Source organism: Schistosoma mansoni, chromosome W (assembly GCF_000237925.1).
Source record: "Schistosoma mansoni strain Puerto Rico chromosome W, complete genome".
Classification (NCBI taxonomy): domain Eukaryota; kingdom Metazoa; phylum Platyhelminthes; class Trematoda; order Strigeidida; family Schistosomatidae; genus Schistosoma; species Schistosoma mansoni.
Genome location: NC_031502.1, coordinates 29,445,761 through 29,465,292, shown reverse-complemented (window position 1 = coordinate 29,465,292; position 19,532 = coordinate 29,445,761). Strand labels below are relative to the sequence as shown.

The 19,532-nt window shown below is 39.0% G+C and overlaps 1 protein-coding gene across 1 annotated transcript in view; it reads left to right on the top strand.

Annotated features, from left to right (window-relative positions):
* Positions 1-4,490: 4,490 nt before the first annotated feature.
* The window catches only part of Smp_147520 (putative tripartite motif protein), a gene marked incomplete at its 5' end in the record, with an annotated part of 50,964 nt that continues 35,922 nt past the window's right edge, over positions 4,491-19,532 (top strand). Inside the window, 4 exons of the mRNA XM_018789282.1 lie at positions 4,491-4,541; positions 4,579-4,680; positions 4,715-4,755; positions 16,666-16,836. Coding sequence (XP_018654741.1) covers positions 4,491-4,541; positions 4,579-4,680; positions 4,715-4,755; positions 16,666-16,836 — 365 coding nt within the window. The remainder of the gene's footprint in view (positions 4,542-4,578; positions 4,681-4,714; positions 4,756-16,665; positions 16,837-19,532) is intronic.

Genomic DNA, 19,532 nt, shown 5'->3' with positions numbered 1-19,532 from the left:
ATGTAAACGACTATTGCACGTAGGACACAAACTTTACATCGAATTCCCTTTTCATATATATATTTCAAAAAAAAATAATTTTTTTTACTTATGAGCGTATATATTTTTTATAAAAAAAACCAAGAAAAACCAATTTATTTTCTAATCGCTTTTACGCTCACCTCGTGTCCTTACGCAAGTACGAGTCTAATTCGATATGCACTCATGCGTTCTATTTTTTTTCTTTTCCGGGACTGCTGGAAAAGAACGGCGAAGTTTCACAAGGAACCGAAATTTTCATTGTACTTTATTTCCCTATTACTATGTTGTGCTTCATGGTCCCTCAGTGTAAGGAAAGACGACCAGACGCTGCTAAACATAGCAAGCTATCAGAAGAGTGTTTACCAACGACAAACTCGTTGGGTTTAAACTTCTGGCTGGTCACATCTTAGGGTCATCACTACCTAACTAGGGGAGAGTGATCTGTAGCTGTAAATAATTCCCCGAAATCAATAGCTTTTTAATCGTGTCCACATTGGATGCTGACCACATTTTTTTAAGCGGACTTGTCTAGCTGAAGGCGTTCGGTCATGCATCCGCACCAAATCACGTTACAGCACAGCGTGGGAAACATCTCCTACGATCATTGGTCAGATTAGATCAATCGCTTCTCGATATATTGATAACGCATCAAATATATCTTTCCTACCTCTTCGCATCTGACTCCTGGTTTTATCTAATTGGGGACGCTTCGAATCTAGGTGTTACTGGTTGCTAGTTGCCAAACTACAATACTAGTCGTGTCTTCAACCTGATCAACTGATTTACCATCATTCCCTAATACCGTGAGTCTAACCGCACCATTACTTACCCAGTAATCTCAGCAGATGTGAGCAATATTTCTAAGACATCTATGGTCAAATACTAGTAACTTACGAGTATCTTCTAATCTTAATGGCCATGTTTAGTTGTCTGGTGTTACCTTCAGCAGCTGCCTTTTCCATCTCTTTTGCCTTCGTTGCCCACTACTGCTCACGGCCGTTCCTTAGATTTTTGGTTATTCTGGATCTGATTTGTTTTCGTTCTTCATCGTGTTCGGAGCCTGATGGGACGAGTTTACGTGTGTCTATCAAGGTCACAGAATTAGTATAAATCCATTAGTGTTTGCATGAACATTTAGTTTAAAACATTAATAGGTTCCACTGCTGTTTCCACAGCTGTTCGTATATTTTCCATTATAAGTTCGTTGAGCCGGAATACCAAAAACACCGACTTAAATGTCTTTCTGTTTAGTTGAAACTACATGCCTGACATTAAAGTCAGCTGCCACGAGTACTATGTCTGAGGGCTTAGTGTTTCAAGTCAAGTAAGCTTTATGTAAAAGTCATCCTTCACTTCACCCGGGTTGCAGTCAGTGTGAGCGTAGGGCGTTAATGACGAAAAAGAATCGACGAGCGTTCCTATACTTCTGATTTATCACGAACCCATTCAGCCGAAAAAACATAGACGACCGTTAACAGAGATCAATTATAATAGTGCTTGTTCTGCCTTCGTAATCAGAGAGATGCCAGTACTTCGTCTGGCACACTGTGTGGTACAACTGCTGCCGGTATATTCAGTGCGCTCTGTCCACTTGTTTCACTACTCTTGGTTCTCAGTGGTTGGTTTCCCTTTCTTCTTGCTTGGTCCATCTGGCATATTGCACTCCCCGTTAAAAACATCCATTCTAAGAATGATTGTTCTTCCCTGGCACTCAGTGCTATGCCTACACCCACCAGTCCACGAGAACATGTCGTCGGGTAGCCAAATAAAAGAAGGGTGTATCTCGTTGACTCCTCGTTTTGGTCAAATGAGATCAAGTGAATGACCACACTAGTCAACAACCAGCAGAAACAGAAAAGATGAGAGTAGACAGCTTTTTCTGATCCCAGTCTTTACTTGGAATACGTATGTGAGCTGTCCCTGGTGCAGGACTTTACATTTCGGTCCCTTATATGAATTCCGTATGTTGGTGATTATTATCTCAGGTGCTCCATATTGTCGGGAAAGGTTTCACAATGCTTTCCCATCGGCACTGTGGAATGCCTCCCCGATAATCAAGGAGGTTTACAGTGACGAGTTTCATTCAATCGATTACTCAACAATGAAGTCAGAAATACAAGCAACTGCAAACATGCTCCACGTTCTGTTCAGGAAGATTTGGGAGGAAGAACAAGTGTCACTGACAAACTGGAAAGAGAGACACCTCATCAAAATAACGAAGAGAGAAGATCTGAGCAAATGTGAGAACTACAGAGGAATCACACTGTTGTCAGTACCAGGAGAGGTTTCCCACAGAGTATTGCTGAACCAGATGAAAGACTCAGTAGACGCCCAAATTCGAGATTGACAGGCTGGATTCCGTAAGATTCGGTCGTGCACAGACCGAATCGCGACACTATGGATCATCGTTGAACAATCAGTTGGGTGGAACTCGTCACTATATATCAACTTCCTTGACTGAGAGAAAAGGTTTGACAGCCTAGGTAGGAGAACCTTATGGAACCTTCTTCAACACTATGGTGTGCCTGAGAAAATCGTCAACATCATCAGGAATTCATACGACGGACTACAGTCCAAAGTCGTGCATGGGAGACAACTGAAAAAGGCATTTCAGGTGAGGATCGGAGTCAGACAAGGCTGTCTCCTCTCCCCCTTCCTCTTTCTTCCAGTGATTGACTGCATTATGAAGACCTCGACATCTGAGGGGAAGCACGGAATACAATGGACAGTTGGGATGCAACTAGACGATTTGGACTTTGCAGATAACACAGTTATTCTAGCCCACACACCCCAACAATTGCAGGTCAAGACAAACAGTGTACCATAAACCTCTACATCAGTAGGTCTCAACATACACAAGGGAAAAAGCAACATCCTCAAACACAACACAGAGAACACCAACCCCATCACACTTGATGTAGAAATTCTGGAAGAAGTGGAAACATTCAAGTATCTGTGCAGCATCATCGATGAACGAGGAGAATCTGATGCAGATGTGATGACAAAGATTGGCAAAGGGTGACATTCCTACAGTTGAAGAACATATGGAACTCAAAACAACTCTCAACTAATTTCAAAGTGAGAATCTTCAATAAGAACGTCAAGACAGTCCTACTGTATGGAGCTGAAACTTGGAGAACTACTACAACCATCATCAAAAAAGTACACGTATTTGTAAACAATTGTCTACGTAAGATACTCAATGTCCGTTGGTCGGGTACCATCAACTACAGCCTACTGTGGGAGAAAACAAACCAGTTTTCGGCCAATGAGGAAATTAGGAAAAGACGTTGGAAGTGGATAGGACATACATTGAGGAAATCACCTAACTGCATCACTAAGCAAGTGCTAACCTGGAATCCTGAAGAGAAACGGAGAAGAGGAAGACTGAAGAACACACTGCGTCGGGAAGTGAAAGCAGAGATGGAAAGGATGAATAACAACTGGAAAGGATTTCCTAGGACAAAGTTGGATGGATGGCGAATCCTGATCGGGGACTCATGCTCCTCCACCAGGGTTAACAGGCGTTAGTAAGTAAGTGTAGCAATAGAATATGGTCGGCAGATAAACAGATAGGTAGAAATGCAACTAAGCAATGCAATATTCAAAGGATTCACGTATAAGGCACTCGAAATAATCACACAACTAAGCAAAAGATAATCAATGGGATCGAACTAATGCAATCCACTTTCACATGCTCGCCCAGATATAATATTTCAAAATGAGCATGTACTTTTTGCCTTTTAAATGTCTCTATTACATACCGTAGCGTACTAATAATCTGCCACATAAAACTACATCCCGTTAGGGGAAAACTGAAAAGAGGACACACAAAAATACATGAGGACATATTCGTAAATGAAATCTGCAAATGTGGAACTGACCACTTTGACTGATAGAGATGAAACCTTATATTGGTCCTTTAGAAAAAAAGCTGGACCTTTATTTTATTTTCAACGGTCCTGAGGAAGACTACTCTAGGTATTATTAAATAGTCGTGCATTTTGCTGGTGTTTTCATTATTTCGCGTTAATGAGTGACTATTATTCAGATAATGCGAAATTGCAACAAGGCGATTTCTTTCGCAAGTCAGACACATATCTTACGGAATGAACATTTCGCAATTTTTACTCAGCGCAGTTTAAATACGTTAATTACGTTATATATACCCTCCAACCAGGTGCACTCAGTTTGTATGTTTTGTTTTTGTGATGCATTCGGAACCTTAATCTTAGTAGTTTCTTTAGTTGCCTATGTATAACCTCAACTTCGCGTTTGTCCACTCTTGATTGTTATATATCCTGTCTATTACAACATTTAGGTCATCAAAGCGCTCTCCGATTCATTGGCTTTTCATCACCTTTATCCAACGAAAACGCACATTCACGCCAGATGCAAGTCTATCAATGCCTTAACTTTCCGTGTTTCTCATAGATGATATTCCATAGAAAAAAATAAAGAGAAAAATAATGGCACAATCTCGCAGAGACAAAAAGTTGGATGGTGTGGACACGTTTGAAGTATGACTTATATGGTTAAGTGATTGTCCGCTTTTAGAGCTTGTCTGAAGTTTTTCGCTGCTTTATATGTATGGAGAAGCTTAATAACGCCCGTTTGTGTCCACACTGCTCGAAGTTGTGTTGCTACAAGTGTATAAGAGTAAGCCCTTTTTCAATAATGCCTGAATTTGTAGAAATGGATCACGGAAACACGGTCCCAGTGCCCTCATTGCCGGTAATTTCGTGGTCATTACGCTTTTTCAGAATGTTTGGGTGTTTGTGTAAGGGTTTTCAATCCTCCAACTTTGAGGAAAATCTCGCCGAGTTTGAGCAGTTCCCACTCATTATTTTTGGGGAAAATGTGACTAGAAAACCCAGAGATTATACTGCTCTTGAAAGATCTCCAAGCTTCTAACTGCGCTAGGAATTATCATCGGAATTGTCAAGTTTCAATGCGTATAAACATATCGATGTATTATAGTTACTTTATCACCACCTTCCCCTACTCCTGGATTTAACTTCAATGACACCTACCTCTATTTTCAAACTTTTTCTCATGAGTTACGTTAAACTAGTTACAAGCAGGATTCGATAGTTGATTCTCTGGTTTACCACCTGGAAATGCATAGAAATACTTAAATTTATGCAAATGTGATGTGTTTTTCAAGATTTTGTTAGCAAGTTAAGTTTATCAGCAACCGTTTACAGTGGTTGTTTTAAAATAAGTGGATCCGACAACATCGTCAGTCCACAATTTCTTTATGAAATATATTAGTAGTATACACTAAGCTATCTCTCATTCAACTATACATCTTAGTCTCTTTCTAATATTGAGTGAATTTCCTGGGTATTCAGATATGCACTTAGAAAACACATCTAATAGCTATAAAACTCTTGGCAAATAGATTTTTATTAAAGCACTTTAACATGTGAAATGCTTTCATATTACTAAATGTGTTTTCTGATTATTGAAGAGGTATTGAAGTGTTACTGAACCAGTTGTATAGCTTATTTTTCAGAACAGCGAAATACAGGAGTAGCTCCTTGAAAACATTCACATTATATAAATTAATGCGTTATCTGTAAATTAATTTTCAGGATTCTGAATACTAGTCAACATCAATTACTATATTTCATCAAGCGCGTCATTTCACTATTTAGAATATACATTGTTGTCAGGGAAACAAAATAAGGGAATGTAACTGCTCAGAAGTCAGTTGCGAAAATGACAAAATAGGTGTTTATAAGCACGTATTATCATTCATTATTTTATTTGAACACAAACATTGGTACGAGGGGGCACCAAATACATACACGCCATACAATAACAATGAGACCAATCAATCAGCTACAACGTAGGACCAAGCACATATGTGCATCGGTCCAAGTTGCCACACCTCATTAGCACAACAAGAACACAAAATTCATATAAGCAATTACTTCAATTGTAGTAATATATAAAAGATTGTGTACAAAAAGATAGTACAGGAAGAAGGAATTAGTTCGAAGAAAGAAAGGTATAAAGCAATTTTAATCCCACAGTTTAAGGGAAGACAAAGAGTGTATACACCTATACCATTGTGATCGATTCTGAGCCATGTCACTCAGAGTCTCCAACCATTGGTTACGATAGTCACACGGACCCCAACCAAATAGTCTGCACCTACCAACATTGCTAAGACCAGAAGTTAGTGACTTCAAGGACTAATGCTACGTTTTGGTTTGGTCGCCCTAACACTCTTCCAGCCATCCCCAACACTAGTTAGCATTGCGCGTCGTGGTAACCGGTGTTCAGACATACGTACCACGTGGCCCAATCATCTCAGTCGATGGAGATTTACAACCTCATCAACTGATTTACCATCATTCCCTAATACCGTGAGTCTAACCGCACTATTACTTACCCAGTAATCTCAGCAGATGTGAGCAATATTTCTAAGACATCTATGGTCAAATACTAGTAACTTACGAGTATCTTCTAATCTTAATGGCCATGTTTAGTTGTCTGGTGTTACCTCCAGCAGCTGCCTTTTCCATCTCTTTTGCCTTCGTTGCCCACTACTGCTCACGGCCGTTCCTTAGATTTTTGGTTATTCTGGATCTGATTTGTTTTCGTTCTTCATCGTGTTCGGAGCCTGATGGGACGAGTTTATGAGAGTCTATCAGTGCAATAGACTTAGTAGAAATCCATTAGTTTTTTCATGACCATTTGGTTTAAATCATCAATAGGTTTCACTGCTGTTTCCACAGCTGTTTGTGTATCTTTCCAAGCAACATCTGGGTCAGCCTCATTTTCAAAACTACCTAAATGTGAATTCAGTTGTTTCTGGAATCTACGTTTGGCTTTCTCGTCACTGAGTTCAATTCTAATGGGTCTTCTTAATGTTGTTTTTCTGCGTCGAGTGAGGCGAAAACAAATACGTGCTCGTATTATGGCATGATCGGAGTCCAAACAGGTATTCCAGAACGATCGAAAGTCTTCTATTGAGCCTCTCCAACGATGAATAATGGCAACATGGTATATTTGCGTCCATCGTTGGTTTGGTGCATGGGGTCTCCATGTTAAACGATGTCTCTCCTTATGCTTATAATTAGTGCTTGTTAATAATAGGCGATTGTCTGAATACAGTTGCAGCAAACGATCACCATTATCTGTTCGTTGAGCCGGAATACCAAAACACCCACTTAAATGTCTTTCTGTTCGGTTTAAACTACCTGCCTGGACATTAAAGTCAGCTGCTACGAGTACTATGTTTAAGTGTTTAGCTTTTTGAAGAAGTTCAGAAAATATTTTGTAAAAGTCAGCTTTCACTTCATCCGGGCTGCAGTCAGTGAGAGTGTAGGCAGAAACAACGAAAAGGCAACGATATGTATCCCTATCCTTCCGAGTTCTTACAGAGTTGTTTAGCCGAACAGCACATAGGCGGCTGTTAACGGGAATCCATTCTAATAGTGCTTTTTCTGCCTTCGTACTGAGTGCTATGCCTACACTCGCCAGTCCACGACAACTTGCCGTCGGGTCGCCAGATAAACGGAGCGTACATCCCGTCGGGTCCCGGTTTGGACTAGATTTATTAATTTATTTGGACACATGAACATTGGTACAAGGTGGGAACCAAATACATATGCGCCACACAAAACAATGAAAATTGGAAGAGAAGGGTGAAAAAAAAAGAGGACTGAAATGTACAACCGGAAGACTATTTCAGTTAAGAAAGTTATAGCCACTCTTTATGAAGAAAGTAAAAGAAGGTTCGCTACTGGCTTCTATTCTAAGCCATATCTGATAACGTCTCTAGCCACTGTGTTGCACCATCTCTCAGACTCCAGCCAGGGAGTCGTGAAGGACCAACAGAAGCTAGCCCTTTGCAGCTCTCTTTCATACCACGACACCATGTCATACACTGACCTCCTCTCCGCTTTTTCCAACCAGTCCCAGAGTCGGCAAATAATGCACGACGTGGAAGTCTCTGGGACGACATTCGTAAAACATGTTCAAGCCACCGAAGTCGATGTTTCAAGATGATGACACCAATTGAATTATCGTCTCTGCGCTCGAACACTCGATGCCGAACCTCTGCATTACTAACATGGTGTTGCCACTGAATGTCAGCAATCCTTCGGAGACAACGATGATCGAATACAGAGAGACGTCTAACATCCTCAACTCGGAGAGGCCAGATTTCACAAACATAAAACAAAACTGCTCTCACCGACGCGTTGTAGATCCGACCTTTTACAGCCAGACTAACATCACGAAGGCGCCAAAGATGGCCCAGATTGGCATAAGCCGCTCTGGCTTTCATTATAGGCTAATTGATATCATCACTCACACCACCACCAGCACTTATGTAGCTATCTAGATACAGGAACTTCTTGACTACTTCAATCTGCTCACCATCTAGGGTGAGTACAGGATGAGAATCCTGCCAGTCTTGTAGGAGTACCTTGCACTTGGAGAGTGCAAAGCACATGCCGTACTTGAGGACACTGATTGCCAACTGATTAAGTGCGGATTGCATCCCTTGGGCATTATCACACAGTAAGACAATATCATCCGCATACACATGGTCGAGAAGTCGTTCTCCAGGCAGCAGATCCACACCGTCATTACTTACATCCATCAGAGCTGTTTCCAGAATGTCGTCGATGGCAAAGTTGAAGAGGCACGGTGAGATCGGGCAACCATGCATAACTCCACTGCTCGAATGGAACAGGGGAGGAAGGTGGTTGTATGCCCTCACTCTGCCTGAGGTGTTTGTATACAGGGCCTTTGAGATGTTAATGAACTTCTCAGGCACACCCTTCTTCAATAGACAATCCCAGAGAACAGTCCTGAGTCCAGGCTTGAGATGCAGAGAGAAGACGCCAAGTAGCACACTGGCGATGACTGTGCCGGAAGTTAGTGCTAGCCAGAAACAGGTTGTAGTCTGTGCACAGTTGCAGAAAACGGTCCCCGTTATCTTTCCTGCAACCAACAAGCCCCCATCGGCCACCTAAACGGCTCTCTTCTGTGCCTAAACGCCCGACCTGTGCATTCAAGTCTCCGGCTAGTACTACAATATCTGTCGAACGCGCTTTCTGGAGAAGAACAGTCAACTGGTGTTAGAACTCATCCTTGATTGCATCCGGGCTGCAATCTGTCGGGGCATAGGCGGAGATGACGAAAAGACACCGTTTCTCACGCCGGTTTCTTCTCACTTTGATGGAACTTTCTAATCTAACAGCACATAACCGACTGTTAATGCGGATCCAATCGATTAGTGCTGCCTCAGCTCTAGCGCTTAGTGCGACACCAACGCCAGCAAGACCAGACGAAGATGCCACAGAGTCCACGGATAAGCGCACGTGAAACAAGCTTTTCGAAGCGACAGATGACGGGAGAATTTGTAGTACTTCACTAGAGTTTTGAATACGGGTCTCGAATAGACAAACGCCCATATTAAGACTTTGTAAAGACATAGTCAGCCCTATCTGTTGTCCGATCTGCATTATTGTGGAAACGTTGAAAGAAGCCAGTTTGAATGATGTACGTGGTTTCAGAAAGACTAGTTCAGTATTCGTAATCGGTAGAAGCATTCACTTTCGACCAGACAGTGACTGGAGATCGTTTAGATAGAACAGAGTTTCCGTCATGGGCGAGCTGCTGCATAAGTTGAAAAGTAAGGTTACACAAATTGGGAATAAAAGGGAGTGAATAAGCAACGTAGTAAATAACAATAGTAATAATAATGTAAATTGTCTTGTTTCTAATAGCAGCGAGAGTAGTATTGTCAGTAGAATGCGTCATTAGATAAAACAGAGTTTCCACCATGGGCGAGTCGCTGTATAAGTTGAAAAATGGGAGTATATGAAGTGAGAATAGAGGAAGATAAGTGATATATATATATATATATATATATATATATATATATATAAATGATGATATTAGTAATAATAATAAAATTGAGTGTTATCAAGTGAATGTGAATTGTCTGAATTCTAATTGAAGCGAGAATAGTATTTCTAGTATTAGTTGTCATTTCATTTGGTTTGTGTGAGGGCTGTGATACTGCCCAGGTGCCCAAACCGAAGCAGGTGGTTTTTTAGGGGACCACACCCCTAGCCTTTGACTTAAAGGTCTGACCCACAAGCCAGTGGAGCATCGTGAGGAGATGCAGTCCCATGGTAGCCGGTGACCAACAATTGGTTCATACGCCATTTGTTCCTTCAGGATACAGGAGCCCATGAGCACCATTGGTTTGGAATCAGGGTTTTCCAACCTCCCTAGGTGGGCTCACCATGTCCACCGGCCCGGTTAAAGCGCTGGACATTCGCTTTTCGTCCTCTCACTTTCGTAAGCAACCCCCCGCCACGAGAAGGCAGTGAGTAGAACTTCCCTGGAAGAGGCTATATACGCGTGGCCGTGTGAGAGTATTTCGAGAGGGAGGGTGGCCCCTCCCCACTCTCGGCCATACCAAGGCATTTGGGGCGCCACAAGGTCTAACCTCAAAAGAGTTTTCCTTAGGTACCATATGTAGCGGTGATGCCTACGGACTATCGGAGGGGCGTATGATACCCAACTCTATCATCTTGTTGAATTCATTCTTTGCGAGAGCCAGACGAGAGGGATCAAGGCGTCTCGGACGTGCAAATACTGGTGGCCCCTCTGTCTTAATATGATGTACGACAGTATGTGTCAGTTTGTCACGTTTGAAACACGGTCTTAATAAGTCTGGGAACTGTTTAGGTAATTTGACGTGTTTGTCATTCTCGCGATGAGGTTTGACCAATAAATGTATAGACGTCTCATTAGATAGAATTCCTTTGATTTCGCTGCTGTGATCGGCAAGTACAAGTTTCCGGTTTCTAACGTCTAAGAGTATTTTATGTGATTGCAAGAAATCAACACCGATTATGGGAACAAGAACATCAGCTATAATGAAGTTCCATGAGAAGTTAGATTTGGAACCGAAAAGCAGTTGTAACTGCCTTTTACCGTATGTCTTAATCTCGGATCTATTGATTGCTCTTAGTTTCAGTTTGGGGCCAGGTGTCTTTTTCTCGAGTGCAGCAACGAATTTGCGTAACTAAATTTCGTGTTCTGACTTGTGATTCTGTTTGTAACAAAAAAGCCTTTTAAGTGTGCAAACCAGAGTTCTGCCTTTCGAGGATTAGAAACTGGTAAAGGTACAGAGATGGCACCCACGGAAATAGACTTAGATGTAAGGCTCAGTGAATTATCGAGTTACATAATACAAAGAAATAATAATAAGCTGTGGATTGAGATATACAATATGAAGAAATAACCAATAACAACAAATATATATGAGAGACTCACCGAATAAAAAAAACTCACTTTGGGTACAAATATGAGAATATACCGATATAATTCCAAAGGAGCAATGTCATGAATGAATATATTAAGACTCATTGAATTGTTAATAATTGTAGCAGTAATTCCGATGTGAAGTTCTTTATGATATGATTAGAGAATATGCAGAAGACTTGTAGAGAGATGGTGCGCGTTCAAAGAGCGGATCACAAACTTTGTTGAGGATTAATTCCTCTATATCTGACTCCAATAAATAAATAATATCCCGCTAACTGAATATTTAATGCAGGCTAAATCTCCTAGTAGAATTACGGGTTTACTCGAGATTATTCAAAAGCCTGAACACCAGCTATAGAGATGGTTTATTGTTGAAGTTGGGTAAAATCCGCAAGCGTACAGATAGCAAGCACACAGTGAAAACGAGTGTGTGTGTGTGTGTCAATGAGTGTTAAAAATCCATATATATATTTATGAGTGTTAATGGGTTGTGGATAAATTACTGATTGTCTTTGTTTACAATGACAGAATATTCAAAAATGAACAATATTTGAGTGAACAATTGTTTTCAATAACTTCATCATCAGGTTCTACAGTTATAAGTCCATAATTATGATATTTTAAAAAGGCCAAAATGAGGAATATATTAATTAATTTGACAATGTTATATGTTAAAAATGGTGAACGTTTGCATCTGTTATGACATTTATACTTCCAATTTGTGTTATTTGTAAATTAGAAAGGTCATTTAATAAAGGTCAAAATGATTTGTAATCAAGTGTCCAGTCACAATCAATATAATAGTAATTTAGGAAAAATGAGAATTTCATCTTGTTAATTGAGATAATAATGATAAATAGTAATAATAATAAGTTTGTTGTGTGAATATAATAAAAGGGGGTGTTATCAAGGTAATTAAGATGAACGAATTGGGAATGATGGATGTGAAGATTAAGATAGAGGTGATCAACAAAAAAAGAAAGAAAAAAAAGGGGAGGTTTATAATATTCAGTTTATGGAATCCGGTGATCCAGTCGTAGGCCAAGGTAAACATAGTGGCTGTACATACCTTTTCTGGATGCATAAGCTTGGTTTTCTGGAGTTGATCTGGATCGCTTCGGCTATGTAAAGTAATCGTAATCTAGCTCTTTGAAGTAGGGTTTTCGGAACTTGATATAAAACAGAGAAGGCTTCCTCTATTTTGATATGATGTTCACTGTCTACCAAGTGAGAAAGGATGGTGCTGTTAATGGATTTAGTGACTCCTTTTCCCAACCATGCTGGTACATGTTCACGAATGCGCAAGGATAAAGCCCTCTGAGTACGACCTATGTAACTAGCTCCACAGGAGCAGTCAGTTACAACGTAGAACTTCGTACGTACGTACATCAGTTCGAGTCGCCATACCATATTAGCACAGAGATGAAGTTGTCGATTCAAATCCCATATTGGTAGAAGTAGTTAGAGTATGAGTATTATGTGAAAGATAAGGGTTTGAAGATGTTATTGAAGGAGTATAATACGGTGAAATAAATTTGGAAAGAGAAAAAGGATACGGACATGAAGAATTCAGAAGATTAGAATTTGGTAGAACACAAGGAGTGGATACACCTTCGCCATTGCAAACGATTTTGAGCCATGTCATTCAAGGTCTCTAACCATCGGTTGCTATCATCTCGCGAATCCCAACCGGGTAGTCTACTCCTACCAACAAGGCCCAGTCCACTTGTCAGCGACTTCATGGATTTATGCCATGTTTTGGTCTGGCCGCCCCTGGCTTTCTTCCAACCTGCTCCTACACCATAAAGCATTGCACGTCGGGGCAGTCGGTGGTTGGGCATACGTAACACATGTCCCAGCCATCTCAACTGATGAAGTTTCACTACTTCATCAATCGATTTGCCATCCTTACCTAGTACCTATTTCCTAACAACTGCATTACTTACCCGGTGGTCCCAGGATATACGAGCTCCACAGGAGCAGTTGAATTGGTATACACACATGGAAGAGCCCATCTTCGGTAACTTATCCTCGATTAATTGTGTAAGTACTGGTTTAGTTGAGAAAGTGATGTGTAGCTTGGCGGCGTAAAACGTCCTTTCAACCGATCTTTTCAGTCGGCGTGTTAGAATATCCCCCGCTATGTCACCTTTGAAGTCCAGTTTCAGATACAAGGTTTTTTTACTCACTATGTCACAATTTCTTTTTTTAACAGTATTTTCTACTAGGTATTTTTTGACGAACTTATCTGGGTAGCCATTATTTCGCAATGTATTTTTTAGTATATCTATTTCACTATCAACACTGTCCTCAGAACATAATAGCTTGATTCTGTGGCTGAGACATTTAACCAAATTTATTTTATACTGAAGAGGAGTGAAGCTCTGTAAATGGGTATACTGACCCGTCCATGTATTCTTTCTAAATATATTTCGCTTGATGGAACCATCTCTCCTTCTAGAAAGTAGGACGTCGGGGAAAGCTATACTATTGTCTTTCTCGCTGGTGAATTGAACAGCTGGGTGGACGTTATTGAAAACGTCCAATATCTCCTGTTAGTCAACCATTTCGTCGCAAACAATTAGTGTGTCATCTATGTAATTAATATATGCCTCATTTTGGCCTTTGTAAAATATCACAATAATTATGGACTTATAACTGTAGAGCCTGATGATGAAGCCATTGAAAACAATTTTTCGCTCAAATACTGTTCATTTTTGGATGAGAGAATAGATTAAAGATTGATGTACAGACACATGCGCTCAATCAGACTCACACATAAATTTACAAAGTGGATTAAATGTCTAGATTATAGAGAAAACACAAATAATACAATAGTTGAATGGGCTTGCTACAAGTTCACTATCTAATGTCAGTTCGTGATAAAAAAAATTTGCCTTCAAAATATGTAATATTTCCACAGAACCGCTCATATAAATTGCTTCCTTTCGTCATACAGGGTACATGTGGCATTATTTTGATCTCATTTAAAAGAGGCTCATACTAATCAGTACTTATAAGCAGCATAGTTTCTATACAAAAGAGAACCTGAAAATGCTGTCAATGTGAAATCTCAATACTAACTAAATCAGCTTTTCATTCGATTCCTCATCGCACCTAGTACATGGTCACACTTAAATACACCAGTTCAAGTCTTATTGTAAAGATGACAGCGATAATTGGTAATCCAAGTTTCATAAATCGTCGCTTCATTTTAACAGATATTATGTGATGGAAATTATACAGAGGATCTAACGATGTATCTGGAAATACGACCAAAGTACGGATTTTTAACTTGAAATTCAAATTAACTCATTCACAAGGCACTTAGTTATGAGTTGAACTGTAAGCGTTAATGCCAATGATATTAACCAGTTTTCCAAGCCGAAGTGGATGGAGCGGAGTTCAAACCTGAGGCTTAGTAGCTTAATCGGATGCCTTAACTACTGAACCACTACAAAATCATAGATATCAGTTAAATAACTAATAGAACACTTCGTAGGTTATGTTTCTGACCTTATATCAGTGAAGAATTAAACTGTGTTATTGTTAGTGGGATGATTAGAGTATTCTTCTAATTACAAGATTTCATCTTGCTTTTTCGGATAAACTAGCCGTCACTTAATATCTTCTTTTGCTCTAAATTGTATCTACGTAGCTCATATGCAGTGTGGTTTTTTTTAAAACTAGTGGCCAAATCAAATTAACCTAAGAGTAATCTGTGTTTGTTGCCATTTGTAGCTCCACTGTAGTTAACTGCGGAACCTCGATTGTCATTTTAAAGTGCATCAGCACAAGCTTTTTCCTTCAGTCAACGCATGCAGTTTGTTATTTGACCACAACTTGAATTCTTCCAGATTCCTGCACAAATTCGACTTGTTGATAGTGATCACTCAAATTAGATAAATCATAATTTCACCTAAAATTGTGTGGTATCTGAATATTCACTGTGCTATTCACCCTCAGGTTTATCCAATATTTGATTAAACTTTCAAACTAAATCTCGGGTTTCTCGATAGGAAAATATATAAAACTAAATAAAAATGCTCGCATCACTATCCATCTCTGCTTACCATGCTTGTGAATTAAGGCTATATCGAGGCAATACGCACAGTATGCACATATACCAATTAGAGACTGACCAGTTGTAGTCCTAACACATCGATGGGAAGATTCAAACAAACAACACTAAATGAATTTAAACTTCACCCCATCGCACAAGCATGTGGCTATCAGGACTCAGTGGCCGAGTGGATAACGCGATGGCGTTTGAAGCGAGGGTACTGGGTTCGAGTCCCAGGGTGAACATCAACTTTGAGATGTAGGTACATCCAGCTGACGAGTCCCAAATAGGACGAGACGCGCGTCCTGGATTCCACTGCTAGCCACTATCCATCTCTGCTTACTAATACTTTCCTTTCAATAAAATAATGTTTCGAAGACTACTCTATTTCCATGGTAATTTTCGTGGAGATTTGGTATTATCTTCGTTATTATGAGGCTTAACGGTTCTTAGTTCAATTCTGTGCCGAATGTTTTAGTTCAGGATGTTAAATAAATCTAAAAAACCTAAACTAATCCAACTTTCCAGGTTATTTTCTGGCTTTTAAATAGTACTTCAGTGTATATCAATCTATGATATAGCTATCTTCGAGTTAACATCTTTACAGGTAATATTGTTCCATAACATTATGTTACATTCAGAAAATCAGTTTTTCTTATTGTTACGTAGTACCATTAATAATATTGGTGATCATTTCTTTAAAATTCTGTTTTGATTTAAGAATAATGATTTTTGCATGTCTTATTACTAGTTCTATGAATAAAGCATGGTTTTGTTATTCAATTCGTTTCATAATTAGGACAAATTGGGGACAACAATTATTTGCAGAATACGATGAATCCATAGTATTTCATTACCTCCTCTTCAGCTACAAATAAGCTTAGGGTGATATCAGTTTAGGCAGTTATAAAAATAACCCCATTAAAACCCTTTATTCTTGATTCATTTCACAGTTAGCACAACTTGGTCGTTATGATTGACAATTCACTTTTCAATATTATTTTAATATTTGGAAATAATTAAATGTGTTGGCTTGTATGTAGTTGAAGAAAAAGCATGTTATTGTTATTCTTGCTCTGTTTTATTTGTCAAGGAAACTAGTTGAATGAAGTTTCGTAATCCTACGGTTGATGCTTTATTTTTAAATAAATATAACTCACAATCAAAATGGTAAATACTTTTTTTGAAGCAAAATAAGTGTCCATCTTTCATGTTATTCAGATGGAGTAATTTAATCTACCTCTTTCTTCCTTTTTCTTTACAAAATCAAGGGCTTCATTGCACATTTATGAATTGATTAATTGTCGTTGGGCCGATGAAGTTACTCAACAATTGGATAATTTACAATCTCAAGCTACTTCATCCAGATCTGGTAGTGGTCAAAATAATTCATTGGGAGGAGCATCAGTTAATAATACATTATCAACATCTAGTACTGAGGTGTAAGATTATGATTGTTTTTTTTGTATAAGTGTATCTGTTGAAGCTTCACATTTGCTATGTAAGGAGAAACTTGTTTGGATTCGTGCAGGAACGATTGGCTCAAAAGTGATGTGTTATTCAGATTGATCACATAGATATTAATTCTTGAGCGGTTCCGACTTCAAAAGTTGGTCTATGGGATTAGTATGGTTCACAATACGCTTCGATCATTAGTTCTCGTGGTTGTTGTGAAACTTCATTTAGGTGTAAATTAACAAAACGTCTGTTGTCTCTAAATATAGTAAAAATTGGAAAGAAGACAGTGCTGGTGGTTTTCCAGTGTCATTTATCAAGTTGAAAAACTAGCACATATGAACCACACCGCTTGTTTTTTGACTGAACTAATTTGGGTGTCTAGAAGTAGTGTTTAATATCGGTAGTATGACGTCGATCTCTTGTAAGCGTGTCTACTATTTGTCGTTTATTTAACGTGACATATCGATAAATGAAAGTTATAACAAAAGATGGTGGTTGCAGAATATCCTGAACTGAATAGTCGGAAAATTGAACCGTCGGATGCTGATTCATCAATCTAAAGACCACACACTCGCCATAAGACCTGAAGCTTTTGGTCTCGATCTATAATAGGATCATGGGTGCTCAGTTGTGAGATGTTCCACACTAAAACAAAATAGTTTCTAAGTCTTCGGATCCCCATGGTTGGGTAGCTACAATCGGTTAGTGATATAAACTACTTTCAAATCTGTCAAACTTTAGTATGTCGTTTCTCAAAACCGATATTTTTTTCAAGATTTATATATATATATATGGTTTTATATCAAAGTTCTTTACTTGTTTGTTTTGAATAATGACTTTCTCCATAATGATAATAATAAGCTTTCAGTGGAAGGAGCTTTACATGCAGATATGTAAAATCTGAATCTTACCGTACTCCTCTTTCTTTCTTTGCAATCAGTATTCAGAAATGTCTCTTTTATAAGATAGAAGTAGACATAAGTCAGTTAATCTAGTGTAATGTGGGGGTTAGTCGAAAAATTCAGTTTATCATCTTACTAGTCTAAACAATATATGTGAAATAACTTGATAGTATGGGTGGACAACATCATATTGCGAATTGCCCACTGCATCCTTTTTTTCAAAGCTGATAATCGACATATAGAATCCTATATCACCGCCAAGATGCTCTTTTATGTTTAATTTGTCAAATTTACTTTATTCGATTATTAATCATGTTGACTACTTACTTAGTATCGATACCCCGTTCGTAGGTTTTGCAACACCAGTGAAGTTTCTTTTGTATAGGGGGTTTGTAGAGATTGTTGGATTTCCATAGTTTACATCACGGACTGATCTTAATTAGGCAACCATTAAAGTCAGGAAGCACTAGACTGCCCTTTCATCCTGGCATAGGACTCCTTAGCAGTGGACATCCACGCCCCCCACTGTGGATGGAACCCATGGTCTTCGGTTACACGTTGAGGGATTCACATTTATACCTCTTATCTGTTATTCAACGGTATTCGTGTTTATCTTCAATCAATTCTCAATACTGAGCTGTCATCTTCCATCGCCTGTTATGTATAACTATTTCCACCCAACATGTTTGAACTCTACTGGTCACGGCTCCTCATCAACCTCGAGGTTTAACTCTAGCTGTCCAGTGCTTTGTGGTTTTCAATGGTTGTCTAACTAATATATGTCCATGATAAGAATTATATTGCTTAAGTAAATTTCTATTGACTTGTCTCATGATATCATTCACTTGAGACTAAACATTATTCACACGCATCTATTTTGGATTGGACGACTCGGTAAAAAGGTTTTCGGTAACGTTTTATGGAATTCCTATCTCATGAAAATGTAAACGAACAGTGCTTGCCGTTAACCCTTCGACAACCGACTTTTATGTAACATCAACATCTTATGAATTCCAGATTTACCAACTTCATTTAACACAAAAGTCATAGTTGTCTGTCATAATTTGGAGAAATGTATCACTCTAAACTGATTTGTTCATAGTGGAGGGGGGTTCACGAAATTGTTAATTAGACTGAGATGTACTCCTAATTGAGTTAGTTGTTCTCATTCCCCTTTATCACACACTGATCACGTTAAGTGCAACTGTTTCTCAATACTGTGTATACCGCGTATAATTCTTCCGTCGAAATATACTTAAATATATGTGCGTATACCTTCGTTTGCTTAAAAATCAAGTATTAAACAGCTGCTTTTCGACTAATTTATGTCGCTAACTTAGTTTGCTTGTATTGTTCAGTCTCCTGACTAGCTATCTGAATTTATTCAGATTTGATTCATTGTTAGTACATATTGTTTCATTAACTATACCAGATTGCTTCCCATCCATTAGTCGACTTTTCGAGTCGATTCGACTTCGTTGATTATGCCTTTTCAGATTACTCACTCAAAGGGAATATTCTAGGTCGATATTTCGTATATTGTTATCTGCTCTGATAATTTGTTCTTCACTTTTCTGTCTTGGTTGATCGAATAATTTACTTTTCATTTCGCAACTGATGCAATTAGAATTAGCCAACGAATAATGATGTTCATTAATTTCCTTATTTCAGGTTCGTTCCTTGGTTTATAATTTGCATCCAGACTAACCTCTTGGGTATTTTTCTGAACCCGCTCAAAAATAATCTCTAACTTTATCTGCCCATTTATGATCATTCTT